The 20,062-nt window shown below is 45.7% G+C and overlaps 1 protein-coding gene across 2 annotated transcripts in view; it reads right to left on the reverse strand.

The window, feature by feature from the left end:
- The window catches only part of GNPAT (glyceronephosphate O-acyltransferase), a 355,670-nt gene that overhangs the window by 329,086 nt on the left and 6,522 nt on the right, over positions 1 to 20,062 (reverse strand). For both annotated transcript variants that reach the window (XM_073671501.1, XM_073671499.1), the window contains exon 2: positions 7,054 to 7,245. In XM_073671501.1, coding sequence (XP_073527602.1) covers positions 7,054 to 7,245 — 192 coding nt within the window. The remainder of the gene's footprint in view (positions 1 to 7,053; positions 7,246 to 20,062) is intronic.

The following is a 20,062-nucleotide window of genomic DNA, read 5'->3' on the forward strand; positions in this document are numbered from 1 at the left end:
TTTTTTAGGTTTTGTTATTATCACACAGTAAAAATTATTATTTTTTTCGCCATATTCTGAGAGCTGTAACTTTTTATTTTTTGGTGAACAAAGCTGTATGATGGCTTATTTTTTGCGGGGAGAGTTGCAGATTTCTTCAGTACTATTTTGGTGCACATAGTAATTTTTGATCGCTTTTTATTCCGACACAGAATGAACAAAATACAAATTCAGTTATTGTTTTTTTTTTTTTTTTAGGCCATTCATCGTGCGGTAAAAGTGATAAGACCAATTTGTTCGTCGGGTCGGTATGATTACATCGATACTAGATTTTTTTATTCCTTTTTTTATGCTTTGCTATTTTTACAGACTAAAAACAGTATTTTACAAAAAAGAAATTGATTTTGCATTGTCATTCTGAGAGTTGCAAATTTTTTATTTTTTTGCAGCAATGTTTGACATTTTGATTTCTATATATATATATTTTTTTTACATATGACTTTTTGATCGCTTTCAATTCATTTTTTTGTGAGTCCGTAAGATGAAAAAGCGTAATTTTTGGAGTATTTTTTTTATTTATTTTTTTAACAGCATCCGCCAAATGGAATAAATAATGTGACAGTTTTATAGAGCCGGTTGTTCCGGACGTGGCGATACCAATTATGTGTACATTTTTTGGTTTATTTTTGTTTTGTTACAAACGCAGCGTTTTGAGCGGCAAAATGGATTTTAGTGATGTGTGTGCACTTAATGTATTTTTTTTTTCTTACATATTTTCTTACACTTTTTTTTTACTTTTTCACTAAGTCCCACTGTGGGACATGTGTAATTTTCACTTTGATCACTGGTCTCATACACTGCAATACTCTAGTACTATCCTGTACTACAGTGCACGAAACCTGTCAGTGAGTCACTAAACTCACTGACTCACAGGCCACCGTACCCTGGGATCACCACTTGATCTCAGGGTACCATGGTAACCATCGGGACCCGCGATTCTCATCGCAAGACCCCCTTGTAAGCACTTAAATACTGCCGTCACAATTTACAGCGATATTTAAGGGGTTAATCGGCTCGATCGGCATTGAAACCGGCCAGGGCATCAGCTGTCGTATACAGCTGACACCAGCGGGAATCGCCGCCGCCAGGCGGCGCTATTCACTTGTGCCTCAGCGACGTATTTTCATGGAACTGAGGCATAAGTACCCTTAATGACCTCTGTAAAAGTGCGTTACAGCAGTCGCTAACGGGTTAAATAAAATCCCAAAACAGCAAGAACACTTGCAAATAGAACACAATATAAAAAGCAAAAATTAATATACTGTGGCTTATATAACTAGAATAGTACTCACGATAGGATTTCTATATCTACAATAAGATGCATCTAGAACTAGAATGCACAGCGCCAACCAGTTGACAAAGGAGTGATGCTTTGCCTGCTAGCCGAATCCTTAGAAATAGAATTCTTTTTATTTTTTTTCTTTAATCCCTTTAAAGTCCAAGACGTATTAATACGTGTCTGCGCTCTGGGCTTTAAGAGTCTGATGCGTATTAATACGTCTTTGCGATCGCGCGCGCACACAGGCTGTGCGGGCGCGATCTCCGCCGGGTGTCAGCTGATTGTCACAGCTGACACCCGTTGCTATGTGCTGGGAGCGGTCCCACACCGCTCCCGGCACATTAACACCCGCAATGCTGCGATTGAAGTCGATCGCAGCATTGCGGTGGCAAGGGGAGGTGATCGGGATACTCACCTCTGCTGCCGGCCTCCAGCGCTGTCTGCCGCGGCTTCCCGGATGTTGCCATGATGACCCGATGTCGTCATGACAACATCCGGGGCACCAGACAGCAGGAAGATATTTTAGTCATGAGCAGTGCATGACCAAAATATCTTCTGCATCTGCAGCACTGACAGCCTGTATAGCACAGGGATGGTGCTTGCATTCCTCTGCTATACAGGCGATCAGAATAAAAAAGTAAAAGTCCCATAGTGGGACAAAGAATAAAAATAAAAAAAAAGTGTCAGAAATTGAAAAAAAAAAAAATAATAATAATAATTGTACAAATATTAAAAAAAAATATATAAAAAAAAATAATCCACCAAAAATAAAAATATATTTGGTATCGCCGCATCCGGAAAGACCTTACCTATAAAACTGTCCCATTAGTTAACCCCTTTATTGAACACGGTAAAAAAAAAATAAAACAATAATGACGCAAAAACAATCATACTGCCAAACAAAAAATGGAATAACACGCGATCAAAAAGACAAATATAAATAAAAATGGTACCTCTGAAAAAGTCATGTTTTCCTGCAAAAAACAAGCCGCCATACAGCTCCATCAGCCAAAAAATAAAAGTTATAGCTCTCAGAATAAAGCGATGCAAAAAAAATAATTTTTTCAATAAAATAGCTTTTATTGTGTAAAAGCGCCAAAACATAGAAAAACTATATAAATCTGGTAACACTGTAAACGTACTGACCCGAAGAATAAAGCTGCCTTATCAATTTTACCACACGTGGAACAGAATAAAAAAATTAAAAAAAAAAAAACAATTCCTGAATTGTTGTTTTTTGTTTATTCCCCCTCCCAAAAATCGGAATGGAAAATGATCAAAAAATGTCACGTGCCAGAAAATGGTACCAATAAAAACGTCAACTCATCCCGCAAAAAACAAGCTGTCACATGACTCTGTCGGCCAAAATATGGAAAAATTATAGCTCTCAAAATATGGCGATGCAAAAACTAGATTTTACAACAAAAATGCGTCTTTTACTGTGTGACAGCTGTCCGTCATAAAAACTCGATATGATACTGGTATCGCTGTACCATTTGGTTTTTTTACTTGAAAAAGACGCCAGTACGGCGTTGAAACGCGTTGTTAATAAAAAGCCTTTTCATCATCATCATCTCTGAAGAATTGATTCACTTCAGCAGCGCAGCCCAGCTACGTGTTTATCCAACTGGATCCACTGGTATCGCTGTAGTCGCACCGACCCGTAGAATCGACAATATGGCGATTAGTGTTGAGCTCGCTACTTGAGTTTGCATCGGGTGCTCGGGTATGCACTGAATATCGCGGGAGCTTGAGTGACATGCTCGAGTCTCCGCCCCATATGCTTTGCGACCAAAAAAATCATGCACGAGCGATCCCCGCATGTTTGTTTTTTTTGGGTGTCTAATAACCGTGAAACATGCGGGGCAGGGACTCAAGCATTTCACTTGAGCACCCGTGATACATGGTGCATACCTGAGTACCCGATGCAAACTCAAATAGCGAGCACTTGCACTCAAGACTAATGACAACTTATTCAATATGATGACCTAATGTTATCAAATTCTGTGTCGTACCTCTGGGTTCTAAATGTTCACTATACCCGTTGATAAAATCCTTGAGGGGTGTAGTTTCCAAAATGGGGTCATTTGTGGGGGGTTTCCACTATTTAGACACATCAGGGGCTCTCCAAACGCGACATGGTGTCCGCTCGCTATTCCAGACAGTTTTGTGTTCAAAAAGTCACACAGTGCTCCTTCCCTTCTGAACCCTGCCGTGCGCCCAAACACTGTATTTTCCCCACATATGGGGTATTGGCGTACTCGGGAGAAATTGCACACAAGTTTTTGGGGTCCGTTTTCTCCTCTTACCCTTGTGAAAATAAAAAAAAATGGAGCTAAAACATAATTTTTGTGGAAAAAGTTTGATTTTTTTATTTTCACGGCTCCATGTTATAAACTTCTGTAAAGCACTTGGGGGTTCAGGGTGCTCACTACACATCTAGATAAGTTCCCTGAGGGGTCTAGTTTCCACAATGGTGTCACTTGTGGGGGGTTTCCACTGTTTAGGCACATCAGGGGCTCTCCAAACGCAACATGGTGTCCGCTAATTATTCAAGCAAATTTTACATTCAAAAAGTCAAATGGCGCTCCTTCCCTTCCGAACCCTACCGTGCGCCCAAACAGTGTTTTTTCCCCACATATGGGGTATCTGCGTGCCCAGGGGAAATTGCACAACAAATTTTGGGGTCCATTTTTTCCGGTTACCCCTGCGAAAATAAAAAAAATTGGGTCTAAAGTAACATTTTTGTGAAAAAAGTTAAATGTTCATTGTTTTCTTCCACATTCCAAAAATTCCTGTGAAGCACCTGAAGGGTTAATAAAGTTCTTGAATGTGGTTTTGAGCACCTTGAGGGGTGCAGTTTTTAGAATGATGTCACTTTTGGGTATTTTCTGTTATAAAGACCCCTCAAAGTCACTGCAAATGTGATGTGGTCCCTAAAAAAATGGTTTTGTAAATTTTGTTGGAAAAATGAGAAATTGCTGGTCAACTTTTAACCCTTAGAACTTCCTAACAAAAAAAAAAGAAATGTTCCAAAATTGTGCTGATGTAAAGTAGACATGTGGGAAATTTTGTGTGACATATCTCTCTGATTTAAGGGCATAAAAATTCAAATTTTGAAAATTGCTAAATTTTCGCCCAATTTCCGTTTTTTTCATAAATGAACGCAAGTGATATCGAAGAAATTTTACCACAATCATGAAGTACAATATGTCACGAAAAAACATTCTCAGAATCAGGGGGATCCGTTGAAGCGTTCCAGAGTAATTACCTCATAAAATGACAGTGGTCAGAATTGTAAAAATTGGCCTGGTCATTAACGTGAAAACCACCTTGGGTTGTAAAGGGGTTAAAAGCAAAAGGTGTGCTGCAGATATCTTCTGCAGGGTAACATAAAGAAGCACTCCCATATATGTTTTTTTTTTAAATGTGTGTATGTGTATTAATATACCGTACTCACCAACTGACACGCTATCCTGAATCCAGCGTCATTCTGCTCCGCTTCCCTGTGATGTCCCCAATCTTCAGACTCTCCAAATCATGCTGCGCTCTGCGTGACCCAGAAGTGGCTTTTACAATTTAAGCCTTTTGAGCGTCAAAAAGAAGCTCCGTAGGTTTTCACTGTAAAAGAGACTCACACAGAGTGAGAGGGATAGTCTGAATTGCGGTGGCATCACTGAGAAGCGAAGCAGAATGGCACTGGACAATGAAGAGAACGCCAGCAGGTAAGCAGATTAATACACTCTCACTACATCACATGTACATATACGCACACATTTCATTAAAAAATGTAGATGGGAGTGATTCTTTTCTTTTTATTTGGGGGAATTTTACAATAAACAGGGAGGGAGAACATAGGATAAGTCATTATATACAGGAATAATATCTATACAAGCATAATAATTAAAAATATTAACTTAATAATTAACAATTGAAAGGGAGTGCTTCTTTTAAAGGGAGTGTCAGCACAAAATGACTTAAAACCAAGCACAGCTGCTTAGAGCAGCCTAGACGTGGAGAAGCAGATAAGTGCAGCTTCCCAGCTACTTGCTTTACATCTATCTTTGCCCTACTCTGACTCTTGTAGAACCAGAGCTGTCAATCAAGGAAGAGGAAGGCAAAGACAGAGGCAAAGCAAGGAGGAAAAGTGCACTCAACTGCTCAGCCACACCATGAGTGCACCAAGCGCCTGTACTTGGTTTCAACATTCCCTTTCAAAAGCCTAACAAGTAAGAACATACTGTATATCGCAATAGATAACCTCCGACCCATTAGGGGCAAGAAACGGGACATACAAAGGAATAGAAATATTATGACACCTCCACGAGCTTTTATGACATCTTATTCTAAAGCATTAATATGGAGTTGGTTAGTCCTTTGCAGCTATAACAGCTTCCACTGTTTTGGGAAAACTTTCTAAAAGATTTTGGAATGTTTCTGTAGGAATTTTTTTAATTCATCCAGAAGAGCATTTGTGAGGTCAGACACTGATGAACAGGAGGGTCCGCAATGATGGCTCACAGTCTCCGTTCTGGTTCATCCCAAAGGGTTTGAGGTCAGGGCTCTGTGCAGCCGGTCAAGTTCTTCCACTCCAGACTCACCCAACCATGCCCTTATGTATTTATTTTACTCACCTATATAGCACCATTAATTCCACAGCGCTTTATAGACAATATCGGCACTGTCCCCATTGAAACTTACAATCTACATTCCTTATCAGTATGTCTCTGGAGTGTGGGAGGAAACCGGAGAACACAGAGGAAACTCACAGGGAGTACATACAAACTCCTTGCAGATGTTGTTCCTTGGTGGGATTTGAACCCAGGACCCCAGTGCTGCAAGGCTGCAGTGCTAACCACTGAGCCACCGGACTGCTCATATTGGTAATGAACCTCATCTTCCCCCAAACTGCTGCCACAAAATTGGAAGCATACAACTGTCCACTTATTATTGTAGTAATAAAGCATTAAAGGGGTATTTCCATCTTCAAGATCCTATTCCAATATGTAGTAGGTGTATTAATAATAATAGCAATTACTGCGAATTAGAAATATTGTATAATGTTTCTGATTCGCTATGTCGCTTACCCCATGTGCAGGGCATTGCAGTAGTTTACGACCACTCATATAGTGACAGTTAGCTGTTAGTGCTTGTAACCTTGAATACCTAAGCTACGGCAATGCCCTGCACATGGTGTAAGCGACATAGCGAATCAGAAGAACTATACAATGTTTCTAATTGGAGGTATTTGCTAATATTATTACTACACCTACTACATATTGGGATAGGATCTTGGAGATGGGAATACCCATTTAAGTTTCCCCTCCACTGAAACTAACGGGTCTAGACCAAGCCTTGAAATAACAACCCCATAGCATTATTTCCCCTCCAGATTTTAGAGATTGCACAGGCAGATGATGATATCCTTGCATTCGCCAATGAGACTGAATGAAAAACCTGAGTTCAGTGATGAAGAGGAATGTCCCAACACCTTTGTCAATATAGTGTTCATGATTTTTTTTTTTTTTTTTTTTAGATAAATAGGGCAAAGAAAAGTGAAGGACTTTCTGATGAGATCACATACTTTTCCTACTCATTTTATTTCACATGAGTCCCTGTGTATAAGGGAGATCTAATCTGCTTATTATATGAAAACAATATAATATACAGCATGAAAAAATACTTCCTGCAGAAATAATCAGTGCAATATAATACTGAACAGCTGTCCCTCTCACCTGTCTGATAACATATTGTAACTGCTCAGACTGTAACACCATGCTCTTCAGGGCACTTGGTTTGCACGGGATAAGGCTCCTATAGATAACTGGTGAAAAACATTTCATGGCATATCGCAGATCACCAGACTGACGTCGTTCTTCCAGTATGTCCTCAAACATCTCCCTTTTCTTTCTTCTAAACTCGCTCTGCTGTGAATGTAATGGTACAAACAGTAGTTTATGATTAAAAGACAACTACAATGCAGCTATTCCTGATCGTCTCCACAGTAGATTTATAACATGACTTCATGAATACGTGATATATTTTATAAAGAAAATGCTACAGAAGAACTCTCATGAGTCACTCCTACAATATAATAATGACCCAATGAATAAGAAAATTATATTATGAATATGGCTATTCCATATAGATGGATCTTGGCTGTAACTCAACTGTCCAGAAATATAGTTGGACAAATAATGGCCATTTCATGACTCTACAATAAGGAAAACTTGGTACTATTCCAGATCACCAAAAAATGCATGTTAGGCCACGGCCCCACTATCAGTATTCGGTCAGTACTCAGTCAGCGGGGCGCATTCAGATGCAAGTTATTTCCTCGTTCCAAAAAAAAAACAGTCCGAATTTCATCAATGTTTTTGATCAGAGCCATCAGCTGTCTGAGTGTCATCAGAATTTGGGCAGAGTTTCATTAGTTTTTTTCTCAAATGGGAAAAGAAAAAAAACTTATATCAAAGTACATAAAAATTGGACAGTACATGGATGTCATTCGATCAGACAGTTGATCAATTTCAGACAAGTCTGTATTTTTGTGTGGACCGCTTAGTCTGAGGATAGACTATCCTATGTACGAGTTCTAGCCGTGTAAAACATGGAAGGAAATCGTATGAGAAAAACTGATGATGCAGTTATCCATCTCTCAGCAATAAAGTAACTGTGGACATCAGTAGCTGCAGTGAAACAAATGTAAATCTATGTGCCCACAATGAAAATGTTCCGGATTTTTTCCTGAGCGTTTCTGCATCTCCCTGGCAGAAAAAACGCATGCGGATTGTACATGCGGATTGTACATGCGTTTTTCCTGCCAGGGACATGCGGATGTGAAGCGTTCTTCACTTGCATTTCTGCATGCGGGTTATCAAGCGCTTTTTCAAGCTATTTTAGCATCACTTGGAAAGTGCTTGACACCTTGGTCACACTATATAAATCCATGCAAACAGGATGGATTTATATAGTGTGACCGAAAGAATGGTAAAAAATAAATCTATACTTACCTTCTGATGGCCCCCGCAGTCTTGCTTCGCTCCATCCTGGCTGCCGGCAGCTCGCAGTACACTGAAGGACCTGCCATCACATGACTAAATGACGTCAGCGCAGGTCCTTCAGTCCACCGTGAGTTGCCAGCAAGTGAAGACAAGCACACCGGGGGCCATCAGAAGGTAAATATAACATTTATTTTTTATTTTATTCTTTTTTTTACAGGTTCTATGGTACCCGGGTCCGGAGGAGAGTCTCCTGTCCTCCAGACCCAGGTACCATCCGCACATTGAAACGCTTGGATTACGCATCTACATATACAGTGATGCGGAATCCAAGCGATTCAATGCAAGTCAATGGCGGCGAAAACGCAGCGCTTCTGCAAAATAATTGGTAGTGCTGCGGATTTTTCCGCAATGATAATCCGCAGCGGAAATTTCCGCAGCATGTGCACAGCACATGCGGATTATCATTGGGGAACATGGCAGGCCTTCTACCAAGCTTTTTTTAAGCGTTTCTGCAGCGTTTTTACCGCTGCAGAAAAGCTTAAAAAATGCATCGTGGGCACACAGCCTAAAATAAAAATCAATGCCACGACTAATCTTGTTTTCTTTTGCAGAAGTGGGAACCACTACAGAACAAAACATAAGCCTTGAAGGTGATAGACTCTTGTATAATAGTGTGTAAAGCATGTTGAAACTGAAGGAAAACCAGTTACTCATCATTCCTGCAATTCATTAGTGTATTAACAACTGTAAACCAATGTGTCCGTGGTCTCACTGTATGTTTTAGACATATGAATGTTTTCTGTTTGGGTCTAGATGGCCTAAATAGGAGATCAGTAGAAAACAGGGCGTCAGGGAGATGACCAGCACTGCTGAGGTGACACAGAGCACATGTGGCTCACAATAAAATGTTATGTAGCTCCTTAACATAGGGACACAAATAAAGTTGTTCAAGACGTGGTTGTCAAAACAAAGAGGCATCCTCTGAAAGCATGGGAGAGAGAGCAGCTCCATTATCTTTCTCCAACATTGATGACGTCACTTGCATCTGAGAAGTAACAGGTAAATCCTAATAAAAGGCACAATGTATAGTTGTGCTCAATTTGAGCATGTACATAAAGTGTAGCACTGATTCATCTCAACTAAAAGCCGAGAACCTTAGATCAGGGAATAGAACAGACATGTATAGGACATTTCATAACTCTCCCAAATTCTTATGAAAACTTTTACAGCACATCCTACATTGTACTAATGAATCCAATTTATTATATATTTTAGGAGTCGGTCCATTTTATACCAACTCCACCAAAATGGACACCAACTTCAATTCCACAGCCCTGGTATGACAACGAATAAAGCCTTGTGCATATAAGGAAGCAGTCAATCAAGGCTCTATACGCAGACATGTGCGTGTTTGCACTGAATCCATCGATCGATGACTTGATCTCAAACATCACCTGGCAAAACGCAGACCATTTCGAGTCTACTCTAAAAGCTCTCCATAAAGAAGGGTTTCCACCAGTTTCCACCAATGTATACAGACCGGGACCTCCTATGTTGCTGGTGTGAGACATAGCTATGATGACATCAGTACTGTTCTCAGGGAGCCACACCAAACCAGGAGAGGCCAGTGTCATGGTAAGGTTGCCTCCACAACTGCACCAGAAGCCAGTGCCATGGTAAGGTGGCCTCCACAACTGCACAAGAAGAAGCCAGTGCCATGGTAAGGGTAAGGTGGCCTCCACAGTTGCACCAGGAGAAGCCAGTGCCATAGTAAGGTGGCCTCCACAGCTCTACCAGGAGAAGCCAGTGCCATGGTAAGGTGGCATCTACAGCTGCACCAGGAGAGGCCATTGCCATGGTAAGGTGGCCTCTAGTGATGAGCGAGCATGCGCGCCACTCGTCCGAGCATCTCACTGCTTGAGATGCTCGGAGCTAGCCGAGGCTTTCCGGGGTTGCATGGCGGGAGCTAGGGTCTCCTCCCTGCATGTTTGGCGCTCTTTAGAGAGCAAATGAACAAGTAGGGATTGTCTGCCATACACTGTAATGCCGCAGCCATGTTGGTTGTAGCATTACTGTGACAGGCTTGCCGCACAGCGTCATCAGGTCTTTATCAGACCTGGCGCCGCCATGCTCGTCACAGGAAGAGGTGCTGCTGAGCTAGGGAGAGATTTGCTTGTTTCTTAGTTAGCATAGATGTACTACAATATATTATACACATATCCATCTCAACTAACAGTCCTTCTGAGGACTAATCCAGCGGCATAGATATCAGTGCTAGGCAGGCAGGCAGTGTATGTGGCAGACTGCAGTGCATATAGCAAGAGGGTCTATTCCAGTTCTGTCTGCTGCTGATGCTATTACAGATATTTCTAGAAATAGCCCCAAGCATCAGGGGCCAGGAATATTTTTTTCTTTTTTTAATCTTAATCCTGATTATTTGCTTAAAAAGCAATCCAGAGAACACAGTTTTTCTGCTCCACTTGCTTGTTGACACTGTAGATTACAGCCAGATCCTTTCCATATTACAGCACTAAAATCCACCTATTTAAAACTGTGGTTTGTCCGTCAAGCGGATCACATACAGTACAGACCAAAAGTTTGGACACACCTTCTCATTTAAAGAAATTTCTGTATTTTCATGACTATGAAAATTTTACATTCACACTGAAGACATCAAAGCTATGAATTAACACATGTGGAATTATATACCTAACAAAAAAGTGTGAAACAACTGAAAATATGTCTTATATTCTAGGTTCTTCAAAGTAGCCACCTTTTGCTTTGATGACTGCTTTGCACACTCTTGGCATTCTCTTGATGAGCTTCAAGAGGTAGTCACCAGAAATGGTTTTCACTTCACAGGTGTGCCCAGTCAGGTTTAATAAGTGGGATTTCTTGCCTTATAAATGGGGTTGGGACCATCAGTTGTGTTGTGCAGTAGTCTGGTGGATACACAGCTGAAGGTCCTACTGAATAAATAGACTGTTAGAATTTGTATTATGACAAGAAAAAAGCAGCTAAGTAAAGAAAAACGAGTGGCCATCATTACTTTAAGAAATGAGGGTCAGTCAGTTCGAAAAAATTGGGCAAACTTTGAAAGTGTCGCCAAGTGAGGTTGCAAAAACCATCAAGCGCTACAAAGAAACTGGCTCACATGAGGATCGCCCCAGGAAAGGAAGACCAAGAGTCACCTCTGCTTCTGAGGATAAGTTTATCTGAGTCACCAGCCTCAGAAATCGCAGGTTAACAGCAGCTCAGATTAGAGACCAGGTCAATGCCACACAGAGTTCTAGCAGCAGACACATCTCTTCAACAACTGTTAAGAGGAGACTTTGTGCAGCAGGCCTGCATGGTAAAATAGCTGCTAGGAAACAAGCAGAAGAGACTTGTTTGGGCTAAAGAACACAAGGAATGGACATTAGACCAGTGGAAATTTGTGCTTTGCTCTGATGAGTCCAAATTTGAGATCTTTGGTTCCAACCACCGTGTCTTTGTGCGACGCAGAAAAGGTGAACGGATGGACTCCACATGCCTGGTGTAACATACCTGGCGGCGTCCTTGCATGGTGGTCCATCTCCCACTGTGCAAGAGAGCGCACTTGATCTCCTGTCCAGAATGTCTCTCTGGCTTCCCTCCATGCTGTCTGTTTGTGTCTGTCTCTGCTGCTTAAGGGCGGCGCCTGATCACTTCCTGCTCTTTGTACCTGCTGTGGGTCACGCCCCTTGTGCGTCCTCAGCCTATTGCTGTCTGACACTTGGTATATAGCTCAGCAGCTCCCTTCTATCCCTGCCTGTGCATAAGTGTTTCTTTCAGTGTGTGCTTGCACTCTGAAGGTGCCAGGTCCCGTCTTTGTTTCCCTGTCCGCCTTTCCTGGAGGCTGTATTTCCAGGCCTGTCTGAACTAAGTCCTGTATTTCTCCTGCCTTGCGGTGTCAGCTCCCGTGTCTGAACTGTGTCCTGTATGTCTCCTGCTTTACGGTATTAGTTCCCGTGTCTGAACTAAGTCCTGTATGTCTCCTGCTTTACGGTATTAGTTCCCGTGTCTGAACTAAGTCCTGTATTTCTCCTGCCTTGCGGTGTCAGCTCCCGTGTCTGAACTGTGTCCTGTATGTCTCCTGCTTTACGGTATTAGTTCCCGAGTCTGAACTGAGTCCTTTCTGTGTTCTCTAGTCTGTCCTGTCTGAACACGCTCCTTGCCGTTTCGTTCCGCCTCTCTGGGGGCAGTATTCCCAGACCCGCTCCTGTATCCCGCTGCAGTGTCGGTCTCCTCCGTACACTCAGTTCCAGTCTGAACTCTCTCCTATCCTTTACCTGTTTTGCCTCTATGCCCGTTCCCTTCCTTTTTCTGCAGAGTCTGAACTCGTACCTATCTCCTGCCTGTTGTCTCTGTACTCCCGTTTGTGAGTTTGTGGTCCACTCGCTACTTCACTGCAAGTACCCTGTGGGTGTCTGGCTCTGCCTTTCCCTTCCTGTCTGTTCAGTGTGAACAGAGCCCTGTCCTCCCTGCTCAGTCTTCTGCACTCTAGTTGTGCTTGCCTGTACCCCTCTGCCTGTATTGTTCCTGAATCCCGGTGTGTACTGGGTCCTATCCCGCCTGTGTTCCTACTTGCCAGTGCCTCCCTGTCTGCACTCTAGCTGTGCTTACCTTTACCCCCCGGCCTGCATACCCGCCTGCCTGCATACCCGCCTGCCTGCATACCCGTCTGTTCCTGTATTCCCCTGTGTGGGTCAACAGCCGTGTCCGGGGTCTGTCCTGGAGTAGCACCTGGTCCCTCTGCTCGGTTCCTCCTTGGTGCACTGGCGTCGTATGCCGTCGTGCGACCCTGGTCGGATCGGGTGAATACTTAGTCACGCCACTCCAGGCATACACTCTCCGGCACGGTCCAGTGGAATCACTACCAGTCACATGCACACGCCGCTCTAGCTCGGGCGTGTGCATAACAGCATGCTCAGGCCATGGTTCCCGTTGAGCCCCACGGCCTTCGCTCTCTGAGAAGTTTTCCAGCGAATACATGCATTAAAATAAATAAATAAATTTTTTTTCCCTTAGCTGAGTTCCAGGCGAATTACGCACCGTCCAGATGGATCTTTCAGCTCTCGTTCCTGCGGATCCGCCACGTTACTATGGGGATCCAAGACAGTGTCGTGCATTTGTGGAGCAATGCATGCTACACTTTAAGGCCTACCCTCTTTATTTTCCTTCCGATTGGGCTAAAGTGGCCTTTATTATGTCTTACCTGGCGGGGGATGCCTTGGAATGGATCAACCCCCTATATGAGACACAGGATCCGATCCTCCGGGACCTAATGGCCTTCCTGGTGGCCTTTCTAATGGTCTTCGATGATCCTAACCCGGAGGCTCCTGCTGAAGCTTCACTTCCCAATATCCCGGAGCAGCCCCAATGGGTAATGTGTGTGGGTAGCGCAATAGTTCTCCAGCCCAATGAGACTACTGCCCACCCAGAATCCTCACAGGGTGACTACGCTTTCCGGAATACTTCTCCCAACCTCAAGAGGCAGTCCAGACGTGCTAGACTTAGAGGCAAGCAGTCACGCCTGGGTCTGTCCTCCCTGAGACCTCCTGAACCCTTCGGGGTGCTACCTGGTAACGAAAGGACAGAGACTCTCCTATACTCTGTACCTGATACCTCGCTCGCTTCGTCCAGTGAGTCCAACCTGGTGTACTCCGAAGCAGAGGTTACTCCCGAGTCTCTACACCCCTCCGACCAGGCGGAGGACCTCCAGTTGTGTTCAGAACCCTTCGGGGTGCCACCTGGTGGTGAATGGACAGAGACTTTCCTATACTCGGTACCCGATACCTCGCCTGCTTCCTCCAGTGAGTCCGACCTAGTGTTCTCCGAAGCAGAAGTTACTCCCGAGTCTCTACACCCCTCCGACCAGGCGGAGGACCTCCAGTTGTGTTTAGAACCCTTCGGGGTGCCACCTGGTGGTGAATGGACAGAGACTTTCCTATTTCCTGTACCTGATACCTCGCCTGCTTCCTCCAGTGAGTCTGACCTAGTGTTCTCCGAAGCAGAAGTTACTCCCGAGTCTCTACACCCCTCCGACCAGGCGGAGGACCTCCAGTTGTGTTTAGAACCCTTCGGGGTGCCACCTGGTGGTGAATGGACAGAGACTTCCTATTTCCTGTACCTGATACCTCGCCTGCTTCCCCCAGTGAGTCCGACCTAGTGTTCTCCGAAGCAGAAGTTACTCCCGAGTCTCTACACCCCTCCGACCAGGCGGAGGACCTCCAGTTGTGTTTAGAACCCTTCGGGGTGCCACCTGGTGGTGAATGGACAGAGACTTTCCTATTTCCTGTACCTGATACCTCGCCTGCTTCCTCCAGTGAGTCCGACCTAGCGTACTCTGAAGCAGATGTTTTCTCTGAGCCTCAGTACTCTTCTGACCCGGCGGAGGACCTCCAGTTGTTTCCTGAATCCTCCGGGGTACCACCAGATAACAAAGAGACAGTGACTTTTCCTCATTATGTACCTGATAACCCGTCTATTTCTTCCTGTGAGCTTGACAAGATGTACCTCGAAGCAGAGATTACCTTCAAGTCTCTGTCCCCCTCCAACCCAGTGAACGACTGGTCCTCGAATTCCCTGCGGAAGATTCTGGCAGGCCTGAAGAAGAGGGGGCGTAAGGGGGGAGGTACTGTAACATACCTGGCGGCGTCCTTGCATGGTGGTCCATCTCCCACTGTGCAAGAGAGCGCACTTGATCTCCTGTCCAGAATGTCTCTCTGGCTTCCCTCCATGCTGTCTGTTTGTGTCTGTCTCTGCTGCTTAAGGGCGGCGCCCGATCACTTCCTGCTCTTTGTACCTGCTGTGGGTCACGCCCCTTGTGCGTCCTCAGCCTATTGCTGTCTGACACTTGGTATATAGCTCAGCAGCTCCCTTCTATCCCTGCCTGTGCATAAGTGTTTCTTTCAGTGTGTGCTTGCACTCTGAAGGTGCCAGGTCCCGTCTTTGTTTCCCTGTCCGCCTTTCCTGGAGGCTGTATTTCCAGGCCTGTCTGAACTAAGTCCTGTATTTCTCCTGCCTTGCGGTGTCAGCTCCCGTGTCTGAACTGTGTCCTGTATGTCTCCTGCTTTACGGTATTAGTTCCCGAGTCTGAACTGAGCCCTTTCTGTGTTCTCTAGTCTGTCCTGTCTGAACACGCTCCTTGCCGTTTCGTTCCGCCTCTCTGGGGGCAGTATTCCCAGACCCGCTCCTGTATCCCGCTGCAGTGTCGGTCTCCTCCGTACACTCAGTTCCAGTCTGAACTCTCTCCTATCCTTTACCTGTTTTGCCTCTATGCCCGTTCCCTTCCTTTTTCTGCAGAGTCTGAACTCGTACCTATCTCCTGCCTGTTGTCTCTGTACTCCCGTTTGTGAGTTTGTGGTCCACTCGCTACTTCACTGCAAGTACCCTGTGGGTGTCTGGCTCTGCCTTTCCCTTCCTGTCTGTTCAGTGTGAACAGAGCCCTGTCCTCCCTGCTCAGTCTTCTGCACTCTAGTTGTGCTTGCCTGTACCCCTCTGCCTGTATTGTTCCTGAATCCCGGTGTGTACTGGGTCCTATCCCGCCTGTGTTCCTACTTGCCAGTGCCTCCCTGTCTGCACTCTAGCTGTGCTTACCTTTACCCCCCGGCCTGCATACCCGCCTGCCTGCATACCCGCCTGCCTGCATACCCGCCTGCCTGCATACCAGTCTGTTCCTGTATTCCCCTGTGTGGGTCAACAGCCGTGTCCGGGGTCTGTCCTGGAGTAGCACCTGGTCCCTCTGCTCGGTTCCTCCTTGGTGCACTGGCGTCGTATGCCGTCGTGCGACCCTGGTCGGATCGGGTGAATACTTAGTCACGCCCCTCCAGGCATACACTCTCCGGCACGGTCCAGTGGAATCACTACCAGTCACATGCACACGCCGCTCTAGCTCGGGCGTGTGCATAACACCTGGTTCCCACCGTGAAGCATGGAGGAGGATGTGTGATGGTGTGGGGAAGATTTTCTGGTGACACTGCTGGGGATTTATTCAAAATTGAAGGCATACTGAACCAGCATGACTACCACAGCATCTTGCAGCGGCATGCTATTCCATCCGGTTTGCGTTTAGTTGGACCATCATTTATTTTTCAACAGGACAATGACCCCAAACACACCTCCAGGCTGTGTAAGGGCTATTGGACCAAGCAGGAGAGTGATGGGGTGCTACGCCAGATGACCTGGCCTCTACAGTCACCAGACCTGAACACAATCGAGATGGTTTGGGGTGAGCTGGACCTCAGAGTGAAGGAAAAAGGGCCAACAAGTGCTAAGCATCTCTGGGAACTCCTTAAAGATTGTTGAAAGACCATTTCCGGTGACTACCTCTTGAAGCTCATCAAGAGAATGCCAAGAGTGTGCAAAGCAGTCATCAAACAAAAGGTGGCTACTTTGAAGAACCTAGAATATAAGACATATTTTCAGTTGTTTCACACTTTTTTGTTAAGTATATAATTCCACATGTGTCAATTCATAGTTTTGATGCCTTCAGTGTGAATGTACAATTTTCATAGTCATGAAAATACAGAAAAATCTTTAAATGAGAAGGTGTGTCCAAACTTTTGGTCTGTACTGTATAAGTGAGCTCAAAATTCTGCCATTTCTGGTCTCCATTTAAATTTTGTTGCAGTGTGTTAGCGAAGTTATTGACACCAGTTCGCTGTTAAAAATAGTTACCTACAGGCCAGCTATTTAAAACTGTGGTTTGTCCACACGGATCTCGCATATCACTGCGGTTCAAATCCAGCCATTTGAAGTGAACGTGGAAAATGTTGTCCTCCATTTAAAATGGGCACGGCCCGTGGAAAGGGACGGGGAAGTGGACATAATGGCGATGATGGCGCATGCAGAACGAGGCCGAGGCCATGGGTTAGCTAAAATTGTGCCACAACAAACACCCACATCTTCTCGCTAGACCTACCTGTCCCAATTACTAGGGGACCGCAGAACACCACTACTGAACACAGAACAGTGTGAAAAGGTTATTGGTTGGATAGCAGATAATGCTTCCAGTCACTTAGCCATCAACACCACCCTGTCTTCCACACGGTCAAGTCTCAGTAGCCGTGAGTCTGGACCGCATATTCCTCACCCTGATCCTCCTTCCTCCCACAATGCCGAGTGCCCAGAGACAACTGATCCCACACTTGGACACTCCGAATAGCTGTTTACTTTTCCATTTATAGATTTGGGCCTCTCGCTCGGTCCACTTGAAATGGGGCAAGAAGAGATTGCATGTAGCGATGTCCTAATATTTGAGCAGCTACGGTCATACGAAGGCGACGGTGGGAAACAGTCAGAAGAGGTGGACGATAATGAGACACAATTGCCACAAAGTCAGGAGGAGTACCAGGGTGCAGAAGTGGAAGACGAGGTGGTGGATGGTATAGTACAGAGGGACATACAGAGCGAGGACAGCAGCACACAGGGGGAGGGAGGCGTAGCACCACAACAGGCAAGAAGAAGCAGTGTGGTGGCCACAGACAGAAGGCGGGCAACCGTTTCCCGTAACACCAACACGACGGAAGTTGCCAGTACAACTGTTAGGTCTTCCAGAGTCTGGTTGTTTTTTAAAGACTTTGCCGATAACCTCAAAAAGGCCATTTGCACCACCTGCCAGGCCAGAATCAGCAGGGGTAGCAAAACTACCAGCCTGACCGCCATGAGAATGATCAGGCACATGGCAGAAAAGCAACCGACTTTGTGGGCCTAACCCCAGGGTCCAGGAACAGTGTCTGCGGGTGGCATCATTGCTTCTTCTGCTGTTGTGCATGCAAGCCAATCCCCTGTCCATGGCGAATGTGAAGATGCCTCCTGCCCCGCACCTGTCGCTGCACACTCAACAAGCACCATCAGCAAGCACGTCCACGTACTTGTCCCAACGCAGTGTTCAGTTGTCCCTACCCCAGTCCTTGGAACGTAAGCGCAAATACGCAGCCAACGCCCCATAGGCCACACTACTAAATACACACATTCCACGACAGCTTGCGCTCGAAATGTTGCCTTTTAGGCTCGTGGAGACGGAGCTTTCCGCAACCTGATGGCGGCGGTTGTCCCTCAGTACTCGGTCCCCAGCCACCACTATTTCTCCCGATGTGACGTCCCCGCATTACACAAGCACGTGTCCCACAACATTAGCCGTGCCCTCAACAATGCAGTTACTGGGAAAGTCCACCTATCCACGGACACGTGGACAAGTGCTTGTGGGCAGGGACAGTACATCTCGCTGACTGCACACTGGGTTAATATAGTGGAAGCCAAGACCCAGTCAGGCCTTGGGACGGAATACGTCCTCCTGACGCCGAGGATTCCGGGCCCCAGGTCAATCAGGGTTGCCCCCATGGTCTACAGCTCCTGCACCTTATCCTCCATCACTGACATGACCACATCAGTCACAAGCTGGAAGCACTGCCTCAGCCAAGAGGAAACAGGCTGTGCTGAAGCTAATATGCTTAGGTGACAAACCGCACAATGCTGAAGAGTTGTGGACAGCTCTGAAAGAGCAGGCAGATCTGTGGCTGACACCGCTTAATCTACAGCCAGGCATGGTCGTGTGTGACAATAGCGGGAAACAGGTGGTGGCTCTGAGGCGAGGCGAGCTCACACACGTACCATGCCTAGCCCATGTGCTTAACCTCGTGGTTCAGCAGTTTCTCAAAACCTACCCGGAGCTGCTTGTCAAAGTACACCGTCTGTGTGCCCATTTTACAAAGTCACCTACAGCTTCTGCCGCCCTTGCCGTGTTTCAGCAATGTTTGCAGCTTCCGGCTCACCGACTGGTGTGTGATGTACCCACACGTTGGAACTCTGCATTGCAGTTGTTGGGAAGGATTTGTGAGCAGAAGAGGGCAGTTGTTGACTACCAACATCAACAAGGCGGTCGGTATTCAGTTCAGACTCCACACATAAGTCCTCAGGAGTGGACATGGATGTCAGACATACACCGCGTGCAGAATTATTAGGCAAATGCGTATTTTGATCACTTCGATACTTTTTATACATGTTGTCCTACTCCAAGCTGCATAGGCTTGAGAGCCAACTACCAATTAAGTAAATCTGGTGATGTGCATCTCTGTAATGAGGAGGGGTGTTGTCTAATGACATCAACACCCTATATAAGGTGTGCTTAATTATTAGGCAACTTCTTTTCCTTTGGCAAAATGGGTCAGAAGAAAGATTTGATGGGCTCTGAAAAGTCCAAAATTGTGAGATGTCTTGCAGAGGGATGCAGCAGTCTTGAAATTTCCAAACTTTTGAAGCGTGATCACCAAATGTAGCATCGGCGTCTCTGCCCCCTACCAGGCAGAGACGCCGTCCCTTTCACCTCCCCACGCGGCAGCGTCCTCCTGCGCTCCTCTTCCTGCTGCTGCTGATGCTGCCAGCGCGCGCAGCTTCCTGATCACTGTGCTAAGGGCGCGACAGCTCCCGCTCTCTTAAATGGGCCCCGCGCGCCGTCCTAAGGAGTCTGCGGTCAATAGCCGAGGGTCCTCCCATATATAAGGCACCTCCTCCAATATGGAGGTGCCCGAGCAAAAGTTGATGCACAGCATACTTACCTCTGCTTCAGCCCTCAGGTCCAGTTGCCAGCCTGACTACTGTTCCAGTCCGCCAGTTTGACTACTCTCCAGTCCGACAGTCTGCCTTCCGTTCTACCCGCCAGTCTGTCTATGGGCAAGTCCGCCTGCTTACCAGGAAGCACCTGCCAGTTACCTGCCTG

Source organism: Phyllobates terribilis, unplaced genomic scaffold (assembly GCF_046119375.1).
Source record: "Phyllobates terribilis strain yellow unplaced genomic scaffold, ASM4611937v1 Scaffold_3__8_contigs__length_932513732, whole genome shotgun sequence".
In the NCBI taxonomy this organism is placed as follows: Eukaryota; Metazoa; Chordata; class Amphibia; order Anura; family Dendrobatidae; genus Phyllobates; species Phyllobates terribilis.